Source organism: Lichenostomus cassidix, chromosome 8 (assembly GCF_008360975.1).
Source record: "Lichenostomus cassidix isolate B80296 chromosome 8, HeHo_3.0, whole genome shotgun sequence".
Taxonomy (NCBI): Eukaryota; Metazoa; Chordata; class Aves; order Passeriformes; family Meliphagidae; genus Lichenostomus; species Lichenostomus cassidix.
This window is the reverse complement of record NC_139489.1, coordinates 11,693,307-11,714,120: the sequence shown is the minus strand read 5'-3', so window position 1 is coordinate 11,714,120 and position 20,814 is coordinate 11,693,307. Positions and strand designations below refer to the sequence as shown.

Sequence of the window (20,814 nt, the reverse complement as noted above, 5' to 3'; positions counted from 1 at the left end):
ACTCCTTATACAGCCATCACATTCTCTGTAACACTCAACACCATAAATTTTCTTCCTTTAAAAGAAAAAAATCCCAAGATATTTCCCATCGCTTTTTAACAATTCCTTTTCTTCATTGTTTATGCCTAAAAGAAGGAAAAAAGGAAAAGATACAGGTTGTGTATAAAGCCTATGCCCACTTTAAATTTCCTTCCTCTGCAACCAAATTAGGCACTTGGAAGTTGTTTGTGGAGGGCCTGTTTGATTGTGCTTTATTTATTTTCCATGTATTTTCTTGCTCACTAACATCACCTGTTGAATGTTAAAAAAAAAAATTGTATTGCTTTAAAAAGTATGGCTCTCACCTTTTCTCCTTTTATCCTTTTCCTTAAAGTGACAGATCACCTGTTTATTCCCTCAGACTTAGCTGGAATGATGTGTCTACTTTGAAGAAAGGATTAGAGCCCAGTGCTGTGACCCTCAAACTCTAGCTGTGTCTCCTCTCTACTTAACTGCATTTATTAGATAGCTCCTTTAAAGTAATAATGGATACAACAATTCTGAGATCACTTTCTCTTCTCCCCCATGAAAACAAGCCTGTGTAGAGAGGAGTCATTAAAAAGAGAGAGTGCATGCTGCAGATGAAGGGAAAATGGCAGCCTGCACCATCTTAATTATTATCGTTGTTACTTCAGCAATCAGGTATCCACATGCTGATTGTAAGCTTAGACTCAGTGTGCTTCATTAGAAAAAAGAAATCCAGTCTTTTCATTACCCATTTAGAGCAAATCCATTCATGTTACACCTTAATTATAAAATCTTTTACTAAACTTGAAAAATGCTATAGTTCTGGTATTTCAATGTGTTACTAATAACAATGTTCAAACAAATATTCTCTCTCATATAGTTCTGTATATAATAAAAACTTTACCTTATATATTCTGTCCTGTGGAATTGAGCTAGTTGAGCTCAATATGATAGCACAATATTGCTGCAGAGGTCAAGCTGTGGCATTGATGAGCAGAGTCATAAAAGCAGGGTGATCGAAGCAGGAGTTTTGCATGTTATCACTTACAGTATTGCTTTGCTGCTGTGCATTTACCTCCATTCTGGCTGCAAAAAAGGTAACTGTTTGTAAGGAATTTCTGACTACATCTGACAGCACCAAGATGGGCTGCTGAATTTCACAGGGCTCACAAACATGGTGTGTCTTGTCACAGCTCACAGAATTTAGCACCGCAGGAGAAAACATCGAGGAAAATCCGCGTGCACTTAATTTCTCACCACCTGAGCTCACACTGAACCAACAAGGCAATTAATCTCTTGCAATGGTTCATATGTCAACCACATATTTAAATTTTTTACTAGACAGATTTCATTTCAGGGACGGTCTGACTACACATCCAATTCTATATAATTTCCTTCCCGAAGGAAACTGCGATATTAAAACTCTCAAGGTTTCAGGAGGTCTCGCTAGTGAAGGAGCCCAAGCGAGGGAGACCTCATTTGACTCCTAGTGGAGCAGTGATGGAGTAGAGGGACCATGCAGCTGCAGCCCAGCTCCAGCTCAGGTGCTCTGGCACCACAATAATGAACTTCATTATTCCTCAGTCAGGTGGCATCACTCCAAGCGAAGGCAGCAATCATGTAAAGGACTGTTTGATGGTTTCTAGGGTACATGTATTTGCAGTGCTCATTGAAGACCTCAGGACCTGGTTTAGGTTTCACCCTTCTCCTTCCTGATGTATGGCACCAGCAGAGAAACCCTTCTCCTCCTGGAGGATCCAGTCTGGCTGCCTGGGTGCAGTGTTTGCAGGTTCATTGCACCTTTCACAGCCTCGAGGGAATACCAGGTACACATTCCTGAGCTCTCCTTCCTGCCCCCTCAGTAACCTTTGTACGCAGGTGGGTTTTTGCATGATATTTAATTTATCATTTGACCAAAAGACAGGCTTAAATCAAAGTAAATGTCAAACACTTGCAAAAAGTATGTAAAACTGAAGTTAGGGAGCAAACTCCCTCCTGACGTAGTTTTGCTAAGGATTGATCTAAATGTTATTGCTCCAAATGGGAAATTCTGGATATATTGTCCCAAGAGTGAGAGCAGCAAAACCCCCATGAGAACCCACTGAGAAGCTCCCAATGCTCCCAGCTCACTGAGGTCCTTTTTAAACTCACTTTTTATTACATTCTTCTTATAAACAAAGAGATTATATTATGAAAACAGGAGGGAAATTAAACTTTCACTATTAGCCACAAGATAATGTGATGGTCATACTGACAAGCTTTGTCTTTCCAGGTGTGGGTAACAAGATATGCTTGCAAAGAAAGACATGGAAAGGCAGTTTCTCATTGCATACCTACAAGCTCTCAAGCCTAAATCCATAAAATCAATCACAAATTCTCCTCTAAAAGCAGAATTTCAGTGGGAGCAAGGTTTGTCTCCAAAACAGTGACCCTTATGAAGAGTAAAATATCAGGAGATTGAAGGCAGGACTGAAAAAATGCTAAATTATTTCAGTTAAGATGGAGGAGCTATACTTGCATAATTTAAGTTTTAGGGGTTTTTTAGTTGTGTAAATAAAATGTAGAGAAATGGGGGGAAAATATCAAGCAGGATATTTTGAAAATTAAATCTCTCTTTCAGCACATACCTGCCAAGGTGTACTGCTGAATTTCACAGAGCTCATAAACATGGTGAACTACATGGAAAGTAAGGTACTCGACATCATGAGGTGATTTGAAGTGGTCAGCATTCGTGACCTCAGAAATGTTTATTTTTTGATTGATCAATATGCATTTTAGAAGACACTTATTTGTCAAACTAACATGCCAAAAGAAACATGTGATATCACATGCCTTTATAAAAGAGAAACCCATCACATCCACCTTTACTTTATCCCCATCATGAGGGGCTTGATATTAGCCCTGGTTTTCACCCTGGTGGGTAAGTATCTATCTTATCTGTTTTGATGAATTTAAAATTGTATATTCAGCAGAAGGCTTCAGGATCTAAATATAGTTCACTTGCAAACATGAACTTTAACATGTTGCAGAAAAATATTTTATTACTTGTTTTCTTGTTTAGGGGGGAAAAAGCATTTGGCTGGCACTGAAGTAGAAGTAAAGGTAATTAGAAAGGGTTATGCTATATATATGAGATATATCCTTTTGTACTACAATAGATTAGCATTTTGAGAGGTGAGTTTTCTTTGTCACTTCATTCCTCTATTTTTTCTTCTCTTTCAGGGAGCCAGCATCTTAATTACCGTAAGTAGTTTTCCTATCGACTAATATAATTATAATGAGTGCAATTAAAAATAGTAACTGAAAAGTATATCAGTGTTTAATATGGCTTTATAATGGCTAATTTTGTTCCTGTGCAATGCAAAAATGAACAAATTAATCTTTCTTTGTTCCGTATATTCTAATACAGGTACTTTAATATGTTCTGTACATACTGTATAATATTTTATGGAACCATTTCTTTGCAGAACCCGATTTCAGTGAAAACAAGGTTTATACATTTAATTATGAAACCACGCTTCTCAGTGGACTTCCAGAGAAAGGACTTGCAAGAGCTGGAATAAGAATAAAAAGTAAAGTGGAAATTAGTGGTATTGGGCCAAAACTTTGTCTTATTAGGGTAAGAAAATGTATTCACTTTGAAAGGTAAAAATCTCATCATACTTAGCTTCTTTTTTAAGCTTTTGTGAAGTAATTAGGTTTCATCATGTGTTGTGCTTACTCGGGGATAATGTAACTAACACTGTTATTTTTTATACAGTGCCCTAAATTCTATTTGCACTTTGCCAGGTAATTCTCAGCTCAAGCCAACCTTGGGCTTGAAGGATTTCTTCTGCTTTGTGGTCAGGGAGACAATGGAATGTAATTTGAAATGCACAATAATTTATTACTGGATCAATCCAATTGTTCCAAACTGTACAACCTAGGATTATTTAATCAAATGATTTCATAACAGCAGACAAAAGGCAACAATAGTTGCATGTGATTCAATATTTAGCATAATTAATGTCATCTGGTAGCTTCTTTTTCTGAGTGACATTCTTTGTCATCCTCAATTGTATATTTTTACTGCATGCTGAGTAATTACTAAGAGTTTTGATTATGTGAAAAAACTTTTGCCTTTAATAGGAGCCTATACCTGCTTATAATGAGTGTATAGAAATGCACACTTCAATTGCCTTACACAAACTCCACTCAGTCTTCTGTATACAAGAAAGAAATTTGATCTTCTTAAAAACTTTAACTTGGCAAATTGAAAACTGCAGTTGAAAAAGACTGGTGACTGTCTGATAAATGCTTGTAAATGTTGTAGCCTTTCAGCCTGAATTTGCCTGCTGTTATTAGGTATTTTTGTAAGTTCAAATTATAATAGATCTAGATGGGAAATACTGTTTTTTCTGTGACATTTGCAAGGGGATGGATTCAAAAACAAAACAAAAGAAACAAGAAAATAAGAGTCACACATCTGCACTGGTGAGTAGAGGGCTCCCCTGTCAGAAAAGAGGCAGAAGCAGTCTTGTCCTCGCCCCAGATCCTTCCTCATTCCTACCTAAATGGCTCTTGGTGTGCCAGGGTGAGTCTTCACCAAAAATTGACTCCTGTCTTCTAAAACCTCCCAACACAATTTTAGTGGCTCTACTGCGTTTGTGAAAAGTTTCCATTTCATAAATAATTTCAGGCAAGAAAAAGAGAAAAGAAAAAAGTATAAGAACTTTTGGGGCAAGTTCTAAGCTAAAGGTAATAGTACATTTATTCCCTTCTGCTCTGGGAAAAGTTTATTTTGCTGCTGTTATATTTAAATTAGATAGTTTGGAGGGATGGTTCAGGGAATTAAACTTTCATCTGCAGCCTACTAGTTCACATTCAGCCCAAACAAAAAGCTCTGCTCCCTGGGCAGTTTCCAGCTGACAATTTTTTCATCACAAACCTGCAAGTAAGAATTGCCAGCTGTGTTCAAAACCGAGCAGACAGCCTAAGTCCTGCCTGGGCCCCGAGGGCTGGGGAAAACTACCTCGCCCTGACCCTGCAGAGCAGTCCCAAACCTGCCTGTGTGCAATATGCCAGAAGCATGTCCAAGAGGCAGCATGAGGGATTTGCTCTGCAACAGCCTTCCCTGTAAGCTTCAGTTACTGGAGTTGGCAGTGATCTCCACCAACAATAACAAAAATAAATATGAAAGTGCAGTCTCCAGCGATTTGCTGTATGAGGATTTAGTTTGTGTGGCTTTTTGAGAAATTAAGCCGCATCTTGCACCAGCCTGAGGTGTCAGAGAAACGTCTCTTTAAATTGTCAAAATATATAGAAAGGAAGGGTCCTCTGAGAAACTAAGCTAAACATGCCCATTCCCAGGGGGTAGGAATTATTCAAGTTATGCATAGTTTAGCACAACTTTCTACTTGTTTGGATGTGCCCCAGGCTGAGGCTGGAGCAGGAAGTGCAGAGTAGGGTTGGAGCCAGAGCCTCAGCCTTTGGTTCTGCAGCAAAACATGCAGGGAAGGACAATTTCTGTAATCTGCTGTCCACTGCTCAAACTAATTCTGCATGTCTGGCTGGCCTAGAGGCCATGTGTTTATTAGTTTCAGATTGCTGCCTGCACCCTGTGACCCCAATGAGGCAAACGACAGAGTTCACAACAGGAGTTAATGATGCTTTATGCAACATTAACTTTCTCTTGCAATTTCCTGCAGGTCTTCCATACCACTTCTGGGTAGCAACCTGCTTCATGTGGCTCTTCTCTGGCTCATTTCTTTGTACAAGTCAACCTTTGGCAATATGGATTGTCTGTGAAATGGAACAGAGTGCAGTGGCTGTGGAAATATCAGTCATTTGCACTGCTCTCTTTCCTGTTATACACAGAAGTATGTGTATCAACACTAGTTATGCTAAACAACAACTTCTAATTCTTCCCTTTGAAGAGGCTTTGCATTATTTAAAAGTGTATTTTTGACGTGATTAAAGCTCTAGATGCTTATGTGTGTTTGAAAAAAAGTTAACTGGGGAATAAAAAAATTAAAGAGGAATTCTGTTCACCTTTGTTGTAGATTCACTCCATCGAAGCTGCAGAGTACAATGGGATTTGGCCCACGAGCTCCTTCTCCCGATCCCTCAAACTGAGCCAGGTCCTGACTGGGCAGCTCAGCAGCCCCATCAAGTTTGAGTACAGCAATGGCCACGTGGGAAGCATCATGGCTCCTGATTCTGTGTCAGATGATGGTCTGAACATCTACAGAGGGGTGCTGAACGTGCTGGAGCTGAGCATTAAGAAGATGCAGCATTCATACAGTTTGCAGGAGGTGAGCTTTGGGTTTGGGCATTGGGGTGTCTGTGTAAATAAACAGACCTTCAGATTCTTCTACTGCATTTTCTGAATATATCCTTGACATGAACTTCACTAATAAAAAAGACTTAAGCTTGGTAAATCACTATTAATTTTAATATGGGACAACATTTGATGGGGATGCACTTAAACAGGACAGCAGAAGAGCAGATTTTTAAACTGGTTGATGAAAGTATTTCAGAAAATACATTTGCAGAATTAAACCCTTAGAAAATCTGGCTTGTGATTCCAGAGAAAGTTAAACTGTGAAAGATGAAGCTTACATAAAATGTGAACACTGTATAAAACAAGCTTAACAATACAGTTTAATATGAAAGTTAAAATAACAGTAATTTGACTTTTTCTACCAATCATATATACTTTAATCTCTTCTAGCTCCTCTTTTAGGAAGAAAATAGTATATATGTCATAACATTAATGTAACAGCTTTGACAGTTGCAGTTGATGCTCTGTTGGAATTTCCACTGTTTTTCAAGTTTTAATATATTAGTCAAGGTCAATCATCTGATATTACTATTCAGCACTTGCAATGTGTTTAGCTTTTGTGAAACCGTATTTACATTGATTAGACTACATTCAATTCAGAGATCAGCAAAAACCTTGAAATTATTATACTTTCATGTTATTTTTATTGAAAATGTAGACCAGAGTAACTCTAATGTTTTTTAAATTTATTTTTATGTAAGTAGAGTTGTTTCTGGGAAAGGAGCTATATGATTTAATATTTTTCACGCTGTTTGCTGAACATAAAAATCCAGGTGGTGTTGTTGAATATTCTGCAGCACTATTTTCTCATATCTAGTCTCACATCTTAATTCTTTCTAATTCAGTTAGCAATATGTTCTATTCTCACTGCTAGGCAATAGATGTGACTTCATCTCTTGGAATAATTTCCAAGTTTTCTGTGCTTTTCTCTGACAGCAACTGATTAATGAGCTTTGGCACCCTTGCTTGACAATCTCAAGTCACTCTGCAAAGGAAGATAAGCATTATTAGTCCCAAAATCTGAGCTGCAGAAAGGTTTAAAGAACTAACCTGGGAAAGTGTACATCCCATCCTGTGGGTGCAGGGGAAGGGTATCTGAGCTAGCCATAAACTGCACACAGCCAGGAAGTTCAGCTGGGCAGGATTCTCCTTCATCCCACTGAACCCTCTGGGCTGGACGTTCCCATTTGAAGTCTGGATGTCTCTCCCATACCCTGCAGTGTGCAGAGCCCCACACCTGTATTTGCAGAGCACAAGGCTTTCAGAAAGCTTGGGCAGTTTCTATTCCTAGCCCTTACAAAGACACAGTGTCTCCAGGAATTCTGTTAAGCTGAAGATGAAGTGGGTTTGTCTTGCCTCCTAAACACCACAGGACTGTTTCACTGCTCTCACATAGCCCAGAGCCGCTCTCTGCACTATCGATGCTATCAATAACAATAAAAAATATCATGAAAATAACTCTTCCTCCTAAAATGCAATCAAACATTTTTCCTCTACAAAAATCTCACTGACTGTGGAGACTTAAAAGCTCTTATAAATGTATATGCTCAAAATATTAATGTAGAGCTCAGCTAAAACTGCAAACTCAAGAAAACTCACAATCACAACTCTGTTATCCTGACATTCTTTTTAATTATTGCTGTTCATATTGTGACAGATCACCTGATATTGCAAGGCCTGTTCCATAGGCATTTATTAGCTGTCTATAAAAGCAGGTTTTGAGGGCAGAATGTCATCTGCAACCTTGAAATACTTTGCTGTTGAGATTTCGTTCTGAATTATCAAATTATTTTGACACTTTTTATTAATATTCCTCAAATCATACTTCATAATCAGCCGCTCTAATTGAAAATTGTTATTCCCCTTTCCTGATGCTCAAAGGGAAACTTTGGGGAATTTTAGTTCTCTCAGTGCAACTCTGATTTGGTTTACTGAAAACCTGTACATATAAAAGAGAAATGAAAGTAATGATCATCCTGATTTTGCTCCTGGAGAATATAATGAAAAAAAAAAAAAAAGCTTTCATTTCCATTGGTAATTTTGAAAATGCAGAATTAAACAGGAAATTTCATGTGGTGAAGTGAAGCTTTGCATAATAGTAAACTTCTCTGTTCTCATTTTTGCCAGGCTGGGATTGGAGGTATTTGTAACACAACGTATGCAATTCAGGAAAACAAGAGGGCAAACCTAGTCTATGTGACCAAATCCAAGGACCTGAACAGCTGTGAAGAGAAAGTTCAAATTGTCACAGGTTCAGCATACACTCATCCATGCAAGACCTGCCAGCAGGTAAATCAGAGTAGTACTATGTGTATGTATTTCATATTCTTATGCAGAGCACCATTTGATATCCACACAATCTCTTCATTTGAAATATGGGAAATGAGGAAAGAATCAGATCTGCTGTATCCAGTTGTCAATATTTTCTTTCTGTATGAAAAGGAGCCCACAGAGAAGCAGAGGTCTGTGATGCACAGTTGTGTACTGCAAGCACACTTGAGCTAGCTCAAACTAGCTGGCTTGGAAACCATTAATTATCAGCATGAGTTAATTCACCTACTGTGTTGAGTAAAACAAAAATAGTCGCAATGTCCATTTTCTGCTATTCAAGACAGGTGCTGCTGCATTTTGTTATAATCCTGTCTTTGAAATAAAAAATCATGTGGTTTATGCAGCTGCTCTCCTCAGAAAATGTTTCTCCTTCTCAAGGGAATGACCAATTACTTATATTTGGGAAAAGGAAAAAGCAGCTAACACTTCTTAGCAGTAAAAGTAATGGAGGCAGGCAGTTTGCCTGACCTCTCCCATGGAAGTGAGTGCACAGAATTCACACTGATTGCTCTTATGGCCAATGAACAAAACAGCTCTGGAAAATAAATGGGTTGAAGTGGGTGATGTAATAGCCTCTAGTCGCAGAATTTTGAAGTTCAATGACTTTTTATTTTCTTTGTTTCTTTGTTTTTTTCATATTATAAAGAGAAACAAGAATTCCCAGGCAACTGCTACTTACAGTTACAAAATTAAATATACTCGTAGTGAAGCTGTAATTACACAAGCTGATGTCGAGGAAATCCACCAGTTTGCACCCTTCAACGAGATAACAGGAGGCAATGCAATCGTAGAAGCAAGGTACCATACATTTTCCTTTAATTCAGCAACTCAGTAATCTGAGTGAAACTCCATAGGTGAAATAAATCCTTTACTTCCACAGCCTATTGTTTGCCAGTATTTAATTACATAAAATCCCAAACAGCTCATAAAAACAGCCTTCACGGTTAGTTGTAAATCTGAAACATGCACATCACTATCCAAATTTTGTTAGCTAAACTTGGCAGGACTTGACTATTTTATTTCTCAGGGATATTTGATTTATGCCTTAAAAGCCAAAACAAATGTAATTCCATCTGAGAAATTGTGAACTAATATATTTAAAGTAAAATACTTTGAAAGACAGTTACTCAGGAAAGAGAGTTCCCTGGAAAATAATAATGCAGTAAGAGATCCTTGGAGACTAGTTCACGAGAAACCTAGATAGGACTTTGGATTCCTAAATACCATGAGTTGCTTGCAAATCTCCCATCAAAATTGTTTCTTGATAGGAAATTGGGTTTTATTGCAAAACAATTGGGCACAAGTCATGTCAAATGCTTTCACTTTTTTCACAGCAAATTTTGCATATTTATTAAAGAAATCTGGGGCAAAACAAGAAAACGGTTGTCTATTAAATTATTCCTCTAGCTCAAGCACAGGAAATTCCAGTATTTGAAAATTTTTTCATCTACTGAATTCATCTATTGAAAAAATTTTCAGTTAAGTATTTAATTAGGGACTCTGTAAATAGGAGTGCCCTACTGAAGGGAGAGGAATTTTGCATAAAGGTCACTGTGCAGAAGGTGTTCTTCAATCCCACTCTACAGCTGCTGTAATCTTCATTGCTCCATTAGCTTCTGCAAGGATCTGTTAGTATAATATACAGTTTTGGAAACTGCAACATGAGAAAGTTCATGTCAGTAACATACTGATTAACTTCATATATATAATGAACATGTTCACTCTGGTTAACCAAACAAACAAAACAAAAAGAAAAAAATTGTGAAAATGGCTTTACTATCTTATGCAATCAAGGTGTGGATAGACACAACTGCAGTGCTTTTATCAAATTATGGGTTGTTGTGAGTCAGCATTGGTCTGGAGACAATGGTTTTATGATGCTTTACACTCTCCTGTAGCTACTGTATTTCGTAAGGCTTTCCTCAGCTCTCAGAAGGATAGTACTTTTACTTTTCCCAGTTTCTCTGGATTTTTAGCATTACCCAGCAGAAGGGGACAAATATAAGACAGTTGGCAAGATGTGACTATCTCACTCAGATCTTCAGAAGTTATTTCTACAATGCATTCTCTATGGAAAAAAATAATCTATCAAGGACTTAAAGCACCTGGAGCTGAGTTTTCCGACCTGTTCAGCATAAGACTCTTGCAGCACCTTTCAAGGCCAAGATCTTACTATTGTTTCACCATTTTAATCCTATCTTTATCATTCATTTGCTCTTCTCTTCAGAATATAGCATTTTCCCATCTATTCTAGGCAGATACATCTCTTCCCAAAACAATGAAAATGAAGACATAATAGATTCACTGTGATTCGGAAGGGGGAGTTAAATCTGTCCAAGTGTACCTGATCTTATACTTTCTGACCCAAATGCCCTTTCAATAATATTGTATAAAATTTCAAGAGAGAAAAAAATCTCTGCTGATTCTGTAGTGATTTCTATTCAAATTCCTGTGGCTTGTCTGTAAAGCAGCTATGTGCTATTTTTCTGCAGCAGTTCTCTGCAATCCATATGGAAGGAGTGAATAGAAATGATACAGAATATCATAGAGATTCCAAAATAAACACACCCATTTTCTACAGAGATTTTGAGATACTCTGTAGTACAGCAATATTGCTTTTGGAATGTTTTCAGTTGTTCAGTACAAATGCCTAACTTTATTATAGTGTCCTAAATGACCCATTTAAAACATAATTGGTAGGATAGGTTGCATCTCTTTAGCTGAAAATGTAAAAAGATAGCAAATATTTGCAAAGACAGTCTCTCATTGGAATTATTCTTAATAAAAAATGATGAAGGTTTGTTGCTTCTTGAAAAGTTTTCAAAAGGTTGAGTACCATTCCAAAGACTACTCCTGAATTTATGTGGTCCTTTTTCTTTGGTAAATCAAATTTAAACCTTCACAAGAACCTTCTTTTGTAGTCCCCAGGATATTCAGCTTACCAAACAAAATGGGGAGGGAATTGTAATTCTGCAAGTAATAAGATTGTAGCATTTCTTATTGTATCTAAAAAGTTTCAATTCCATTTGAAGCTTCCAGGAGACAAAGGCACATAACAGCTTTTATGAGCTTCTTAAAAGGTTTAAATTAAATTAAAATTTCTGAACAAGTTTCCCATCTGTGTTTTTCTACAGTCCATAATTTACTCCTTAAGACACACCACATCCTCCCTATTATATTCTCTAGGCCACAGGTTCTAACCTCCCACTTCTTGTGTAAATTCTCAAGCCAGGTTATTCCCAAAGGAAGGCAAAGGCTGGCTCTGATCTGAGCCCTGCTGTGCAAGTGCACACCTTCTCAGAGTATGGTTCTGGACATCGTGTCCGAATGCATCTCTTTGGAAATATCTTTGCAATAACAAAACCTTTTGTAGCTGCATTGCAATGTGGGGAAGCAGAATTACTGGGATTTTTTTAATTTGTACCCTGCATCTTGTGATGTTTTCTTCCTGGGGTTCTCCATTCCAGGCAGAAACTTGTTTTGACTGATGTGCAGAAGCAGAGGGCAGAGGTCCCACCAAAAGAGTACCAGAATCGTGGGTCCCTTCAGTATCAGTTTGGCAGTGAACTGCTTCAGCTTCCTGTCCACTTATTCAAAATAAATGATGTGGAAAGCCAGGTAAAGCTCAGCCACTGGACGGATCCTTTGCTGGAGATTAAAATCTGTGCATGTGGGAAACAATGCATGTGAGCTTCAACAATGCATTTTCATCTTTCTGCAGATAGAGGAAAGCCTGCAAGAATTAGTAGAGGCCAGCTCAGACCAGCTTCCCAGTGATGCACCAGCAAAAGCCCTCAAGCTGCTGCACCTCTTCCGTGCAGCAAACGAGGAGAACTACGAGTCGGTGTGGAAGCAATTCTCCAGCCGGCCAGCCTACAGGTACAGAAAATAAAGGTGGTGCTTCTCTTGCTGGAGACCCTCTGGAATGCCTGTGCTCAGAGGCAGATGTGGAAAATGCTGCTTGCCTTTCCCCTTGCAGGCGCCACTTTTTGGATATCCTCCCTGCAGTGGGCAGTCACCGTGCTCTCCGGTTCCTGCGGCACAAAATGGAAAGGCAGGAGCTCAGCAGCTGGGAAGTGACCCAAACAGTGCTCGTGGCTCTGCACTCCAGCAGTCCAACTTGGGATGTGATGGAGGAAGCCACGGTAGGGTTCTCTCAACACTCTCAAATCACTCTTTGCTGATTCTGGCATCTGTTGTATTTGTTCCTTTGACAAGATAGTAAAGACTTTGAAAATATAAAGGTTATATATCCTCTAGCGAGGTTGAAAGGGTTTTGTTTCCTGACTGTCTTAAGGGGAGGAGAATGCAAATCAAACGGGCAAAAATGAGTCCAGAATGAAACAGGAATTAAAGAGTAAAATACCCCTTAGGGACAGAAGTTATTGCTGCAAACAGTGGTTTCTACTCTCTCTTTTTCCAAACGTACTTTGTAGTTATATCAGATTAGACCTCTGGCTGTCTACAAAGACATGGGAGAAAGAAATACATATTTGTTATATCCATGTATTTGTCCTAATTGACCTAAAGGGATGGGTATGAATTTGAGAAAGTCTGTCAAAATCAAGGGAATTATGTCAATGTGAAGGTCACGCAGGAGAAAGTCTAATTATTTTTGCAATTTTTTTCTGTGTGTGCCGGCTTTAATCCCAGTCTCAGATGCAAGAATTTATCTCTGCCGACCCTAGGTAGAAACAATGAACCTCAGGTTAGAGTTTTACTCTCAGTGAAAGCTGTGACAGCCTGGCTGTTACTGTGTGGTGATGCTCTGCTTCCCACAGGAGAAAGCAGTGGGCTGAAGCCTCCTGTCAGCTCCTACATTTATACAAAATATTCCTGTCTGCCCAAAGTACTGAGGTCCCTTCACAACAAATCTCAAATTCGTTGTACCTATAGCTGAGGCAATCATAAAACATGATGGATATTTCTTCAATAATGTGCATTTTTCCATTCCATAACTGGGTGATTTCCCCCCTTTGGATTATAGCCTATGCCAAATTTAAATCTGAAACACCATAAAAGCAGCAGATCTGCCTTCCAGATGTTACTTGGAATTACTTTACAATTACACTGTCAAATACAGTACTGTCCACTGATTAACTGAAAATCCATCAACAAAACACATCAAAAGCTTGGTTTTGTCTTGCATTGGGCAGAAATGTCTTTTTCAATACTGTTTCTCTTCATTAATAGTAGTAAAGAACAACTGCCTTCTCCCCAGGTCATTGTGAAAAAGCATTGCCCACGCTCCAGCTCTGTGCTTGGGAAGGTTTGCCATCTCAGCTATGCCTCCCTGTGCCACAAACAGTGCTCCTCAGCAGACTCCTGCTCCGAATGTCTCCAGGTAATCTCATTGTTATTTATCATTTAAAAGAAAAATTAAGCCTTGAGTTCTTTCTTCATTATTCAGAAAGCTGTATTTCACTTCACTACAGTGTTTCCTTTGGGGAAAGGAGCCCCAGTTGGTTAAATACAGCGTTTTTATCTTTAGATTAGCACACGAAAGAGAGGGAAAGGAAGAAGCAAACAATTCATAACATTTTCTATCTGAGTATCTCTGAGTGCTTTATTGCCAATTATTAATGAAGTCCCCTGACATTGCTCAAAAATACTTTAAATATAGGGATTATCTATACTTATAAATTAACTAAGTGACACAAAAACCCAGATTTTTGCCTGAATTCATATATCTCAGCTAGCAGCAGAGCCCAGTCATCAACACAGGCACTAAGGTTTTATAACAGTAATACCCTCCCTGTTCTGCACTGCTTTTAATCAGCAGGCCTCAAAACAATTTGACCAGTCATTAAATAGCATTTCCCAGTTCTAAAGATGCATGTCATGGTTTACAGAGGCCAACCACTCAGCCAATAATAGGGAGGGAAAGAGAAATATGTTTGTTCAGTCTTTGGCACCCATCAATCCACCATCCCCAGTGAGAGCAGGGTACAAACACACACTGTGCCTAACATGATTTTTTTTTCCCCTGTGGTACATAGGCATGGCCAACATTCCTACATATGTCTCCTGTGTTACAAGTGCCACCAATGCTCTCGAGCTAATTAAATCTGAGCAGCCCCGTGTCAGAAAATGAAAATTCTTTCCCTAAGCAAATGATTGTATAGGCTTATTCAATGTGTTTCAAATGTCCCTTCATTTGATTAGTAATATCAAGTAGGCTGTTTCTGCACCATCAAGGGATCTCATATGTGTTATTTTAAAGTTCAGAATCTGTATTGAAATTATTCTCTGACATCTCAGGTTTTTTTTAGAGCCATTTGTTATCATTTTAAACTGTTATCTATTAGGGCTTAGTTCTTTTCTCTTATTCAGCCTTCAGACAATTACTTCTAATCTTGCCACACTAATAGAGTGTGATCCAGTTGCTTACAATGAAGGCTGCAAAATGACCTGATTTTTTTGCAATGATCTCATTTTCCATCTATTAATCCTCACTGAAAAGAGTCTGTCATAGCTGGTTAAAGGCACCACCACTAGCCATTCCTTCTAGAATCTTCTTTAAGGGTCTGAAGGTTTAACTGTATATTTATTTTTGCACCTGTTTTCAACCATGAGACAGACATGCTCAAGCAGCATTATTTCAGGGTTCCCAACTCACCCTGACAGACAGTGGGAAGTAGGTCCTAGCCATTATTTTTTACTTTAAAAATCTTGTTTGATATCTTTAAGGTATTATGATGAAGAAACTGTTCATTGCAGCTTTCTTGGCTATACTTGTTCTACAAATAAAATGTTCTATTCATGAGGAGAAAAAAGAATTTGAAAATATTTAAAATAAATGAATTGAGCCAACTGAGATTATGGAAGTCAAACTCCAGAATAGGCTGGTGGATGGAATATAGATAAGAGCTGGAATTGAACTCAGCAGATTTGTTTTCGTTTTTCAGTTTCTTCATGGCTTTGCAGCAGAGGCATTGAGCAAGTCTAGCATAGAAGAGATTTGCCTGGCTTTGAAAGCCCTTGGGAATGTAGGACATCCAGCCAGCATCAAGCACATCAAGAAGTTTTTGCCAGGATATGCAGCTGGTGCCTCGGATTTGCCTCTCAGGGTCCATGCGACTGCTGTGATGGCCCTGAAAAACATAGGCTTAAAAGACCCCAAAATGGTAAGGAAACAAAGCTTCCTCCTTTGCACTTACAAGGCTGCTGATAGATAATGTGTCATCGGGGAAAAACAAATCTTTTTTTCAAATATAGCATTATTAAAAAAAAAAAACTTATCCATTCCTTAGTTGGAATGTTTTATTTATTTTGACATTAACCTCCAGTATTTCAAACTGCAACAAAAAAATCCCATTAAAAGGATACATTCATTGTTGTTGAAGATAAATCGGTATTTCCATTGCAAACATTTAGTTTCCAAGGACATTAGACAGAAAACTAAATTATTGACCCAAATGTGTTTAGTACTACTTCACCTTTGGTATGTGAGAGAACCACAAAACAAGGTTTTCAGAGAATTGACATTTTATACTGAGTGTCACATCTAATCGTAATTCAAGACCAGATTTTATTGTAAATAGATACTAGGGGTTTGCATCCTAATTACAAATTTACAGACATTGTGTGGGTTTAAGTCATAAACAGAGCATTTACTAAATGTGACTTTTGTCCCTGACTGAGATAATTATTAGATCTCACATACAATGGCTACACCAACACAATCTCATCTACCACACACATCACTTTACAATCATTTTCACTTTAAAGCAATCTGCTTTTAAAAGGAAACCTTTTCAAGGTTTTCAAGATTTTTTTTTCTGATGTTGAAATTTTTTGCTTTATATAAATAAATTCTTAATATAAAAAGTAAAATAAAAGCTTTCATTAACTATTCACCTCCTAATCAGTATCAATGTTTCCATTATACTCATTTTTTGCATGTGACTCCCAGTTTAAGTGCACATATTGATCCACAGACAATAGTGTGCCAGGGTATGCTTTTAAGCAAAAGAATAAAGAAACAATTTAGTAGAGTGCAGGAGCTGGATGGGAAAATGCAGGGGAGGGAAGAGAGAGAATTGCAAGGGTAGGAGTTAAGGTATTTGCTGGGGAAGAAAAAAAAGTCAGTTTGGTGTTTGAAAACACTGCATCTCTGATTGCTCTTTGGCCTGGCTTTTGCACAGGTGCCCCAGACCACCCAGTTTCATTTTCTATGCATTTTCTTTGGAGAAAATTGATCTGGAGCAAGTTAATGATTGTGACTTTTTTCATTGTTCAAAAGGCAGTTCAAGGCCTGGTTGGCAGCTGGGTACACACCCAAATTTGCATTCAACATACTTAATTTATGGCCTGTCTTTTTTATTGGTTAATTTGGAAAGGTTGTTGCATTTGGAAAGCATCTACTGCATCTTTGTCACCTTTTTTACATTGATATTTGATAATCAACACATTCAAATTAATAAAACCAATCAGTATTTTTCCAAAGTTTGCTGAAGTTTTCTGGATCATTCTTCATTGCAGCTCATGGATGTGCACTCTCCCAGGCAGGACAGGGCTGGGCAGAGGGTTTGCCAGAGCAGTGGCACATCTTCCACATCCATTTTAAAGTTAAGACCAAAGGCTTCAGTGACACCCCTGGAAACTGCAAAGATTCTAGTACAAAATTAGTCTTGGTAGTGAATATTGCTGAGGTCAAACACATCAACCACAAGTAGTACTGAGGAAATTACCTTTATTGTATGAAAATTTCATTTAAGCTGCTTATATGGCATAGAGATTTCTGGTAATAAATTAGGGTTTATTTGTTTCTCTTTTATTCTATTGTTTAGCAGAGAGTGCCCAAGAAGACCAAATTATGAGAAATGAATTGTACCTTTATGAGTAGGGATAAGTGATCACTGAAATCACTTCTCAGATATGTAATGGATTCATGGAATCTTTTGCCTAGAGTGGGATAGCTCAAAATGGGGTAAAAGACTTGATGTAGAAGTTACCAAGTGAAGGTCCTCAGTTTTGATTTTGTAGGAAGTCAGACTACATTACCACAATGCCCCTTCTAGCCCTCAGACTATGAAACCAGAACAACGTTGCCATAATAAGTAAATAATCCAAATTTTTACTGTGCTGGTGATGAAACAGATCATTCACTGGTGTTGGGTGGTTATTAGCAAAATGTTCAAACACACAGTAAAATGGAATATATCTATTATTTTCAGGTCCAGGCTATTACCCTTGAGATTCTCCTGAATCACAAAATTCATCCTCGAATCAGGATGTTAGCTGCAGTGGTTTTGCTTGAGACCAAGCCAGGTGTCCCAATAGTGATGACATTAGCTGATGCAGTGCTGAAGGAGCCCAGCATGCAAGTGGCAAGTTTCATCTACTCTCACTTGAGGGCCCTGGGTAGAAGCACAGCTCCAGATCTTCAAGTCATGTAAGGAAAATCCCTTTCCCAGAAGAAAAACTTGTTGTAAACTAGTTGAAATGTTAATATGCTCACCAAACTTTTCCAGGGCTTCTGCTTGCAGAATGGCTGTCAGAGCACTGAGTCCCAAATTTGACAGATCTGGTTATCAGTTCAGCAAGGTTTTCCGCTTCAGTATCTTTAAAGGTAAGATCCAGAAGATTTTATAGAGAAATATATGCTGGTGAATGTGTGGGGAAAAAAACTGCAATATGAGAGCTCAATTCTCCTAGCCAGCTGTTAGGCTGCACGTTGTTCCTCTGTTTTTTCCCATCATCAGTGAAGAAAAAAAAAAAAAACAAGTAAAATCAGGCTCTCCATTTAAAAGTGTCTAGGTCCCTGCATGTTTTGCATTGTACACTGCCAGCATGAAATTACCAGAGGGCTTGTGGGGCTCTAACCCTCCATTTTCATTAGTCAGGGAGGCACATGCTCCTGTAGCAAATGCTGTAGTCTCAGAGGTGTTTAACAATTTCGTACCATTGTTCAGCACCAAACAAACAGAAGGGACCTAAATTACTGCTGAAGTGGATTAATTTCTACTGGTGTTGAACACCTCCAGCTCCTGCTGCATTCAGATGTGATGCTAAATACTCTCACCCCAGCAGTGATGCCCAGTGGAAAGAAAACTCTGACAACATTCACATGTGACCAGCTCATTGCACCCACGAGCAGCTACCTCTGCCTTACTGTCTAAACACTTTTCTTGCATCTTCTAACCAAGATTCTTTACTAGAATGAGCAGATCCATGTACAGTATCTGGAGACTGGCCAGCTACATCAAAGGAAGTTGCAAGTAAAAATGGACTAAAAGCAGGAAGGACCAGAGTAGAAAACAGGTTCTTTGCTGAGCCACATTGTACTTTTTGCTATTTTCCATGTGTTATTTTTCTCAGTAGATTCTTTTAAACAGCTCCCCTACGTAAATGACCATGACAGCCTCAGTGATTTTGCATATGTGGCTGGCAGACTAGGGAGATTATATCTCCAAACACAGTCTCCTCACACAGGCTGTTTATCTATCAGGAGCTGGATGTTTTTAGCACATTTGTTATTCACTGGTACATGCTAAGATTCTTTCCAAAGTAATCAATATTAAGAGAATCTGAAACATCTGAAATCCACAGAGCTGAGAGGAGTACAAGTGCTTCTGCCTCCTATTTGGAAAAGGGTGTGATTTGAAGGAGTTTTGTAAATCTTATTTTTGTCCTGGCCCAGTTCTGTGGGTTTTCAGTGACCATTTAATGTGCTCTGTAATATAAATACATATAATACGTACTGCAAGAATCACAGCAATATACTGTACATGTTCTTGTTGCCTCAGTGATGGAGAAAACAAGTGCCCAAAGAAATACAGTCACTAATATACACCATGTGAACTTTTGTACCATTTAAAATGCATTCAGGGGTAGATACATTTTCTATTAATATGAAGTTAAGTGTTTATTGGTCTAGGCATTTATTTTGTTTTCTTATTTTTGCTTTTAAAATGAAGCTAGGTTTTCACACAGTGAGAAAGAAGGGTGCAATATGCATGAGGGATGCTGACAGGGGGCTATGTGAAATGGAATATTTTATTCTGGCTGTAGCCTGGAAATGCAGTGCATCAGGGAATTGCTGTTACTTCCTGGTGAAGACCACTGTCAGAAATTTGACTACCATGGATAGGTAGAACCTTATAATGAAGAATAAAAACAAGATCTTTTTCTCACACATGCTAATCTTAGACTTGGATAACTCAGCTAAATTAAGTCAATATCCTACTACACTTGCATGGGAAGAGGATCCATCCTCCAGCTTCCTGATTGGATTTGTCTCCACTAGCCACAGGTAAAATGTGTTTCAGTGAGTCCACTCTGGAGGAGTTACCATAGTGATGGCTGTAATACAGTCCCTATTTCCTTGATAAAAACAAAAATCTGCCCTCAGCATCACAGATCTTTGTGGTGCTAGATGCTGAATTTTTAATGACAGGCAATAATGTCAGCTGAATCTACCTCTAATCTGGAATCTGGCATGGCCACCACGAATAGTGCTTTATGCTCTACACATTGCTACTGAAATCAAAGGGGTGACCTAAGCTCTGCTCAGTGTGAGGACTGAGAGAATCTGACTCTCAATATGCACAGATTCATATAACTAAATGTGTACTGTGTTTATACATACCAAAGACTTCTTTCTTTCCTCACTAATTTTTCTTTCCCTCATCTTTGGAGCAAAGCATTTAATCAGATATATGCAGGTGTCATCCCACTCTCACAGTGAAGTGGCAAATATATTCTTAGAGCATTAGCACTATGTAACGCCTGAGGTATGGAAAGTATTCCTGCTCTCTTCAAATCAAAGAATTCTATGTAATCATTTAATCTTTTATAAGCAATACTTCTTATTAAGTATCAGGAAGTACCATGGAGTTTTTAACTAATGGTTTTTGTGGTTAGAATATAAAAAATAACAAATTTACTGAAAGTACCGTGCCTCAGTTTTAGTGTCCTGTCCGCACAACACCTAGGATTGCTTTGGCTAAGCTCATGCAGAGGGAAAACTAGTCTTCACATTTCCAAGTTTACTGTCAACTCATTAGTAATGTCCCAGTGTGGTATCACTTTGCTTTTTTATTTTTTAGAGAATCACCATTGCTATCTTCTGAATATTATCCATTTATTCCTCTGACAAAAGTAGGGTGGCATAAATATCTGTGTCTTGATTGCAGAAGTTGTTTCTGAAC

At 38.3% G+C, this 20,814-nt stretch overlaps 1 protein-coding gene across 1 annotated transcript in view; it reads left to right on the top strand.

The window, feature by feature from the left end:
* Nucleotides 1-1,622: 1,622 nt before the first annotated feature.
* LOC146433860 (vitellogenin-1-like) overlaps nt 1,623-20,814 on the top strand; it is a 44,576-nt gene continuing 25,384 nt past the window's right edge. The window contains exons 1-13 of the mRNA XM_085067905.1: nt 1,623-1,832; nt 3,229-3,249; nt 3,474-3,625; nt 6,048-6,299; nt 8,456-8,617; nt 9,306-9,457; nt 12,127-12,277; nt 12,381-12,538; nt 12,639-12,804; nt 13,881-14,003; nt 15,568-15,786; nt 17,839-18,056; nt 18,136-18,233. Of these exons, the coding sequence (XP_084924031.1) occupies nt 1,658-1,832; nt 3,229-3,249; nt 3,474-3,625; nt 6,048-6,299; nt 8,456-8,617; nt 9,306-9,457; nt 12,127-12,277; nt 12,381-12,538; nt 12,639-12,804; nt 13,881-14,003; nt 15,568-15,786; nt 17,839-18,056; nt 18,136-18,233 (2,047 nt within the window). The 5' untranslated portion in view covers nt 1,623-1,657. The remainder of the gene's footprint in view (nt 1,833-3,228; nt 3,250-3,473; nt 3,626-6,047; nt 6,300-8,455; nt 8,618-9,305; nt 9,458-12,126; nt 12,278-12,380; nt 12,539-12,638; nt 12,805-13,880; nt 14,004-15,567; nt 15,787-17,838; nt 18,057-18,135; nt 18,234-20,814) is intronic.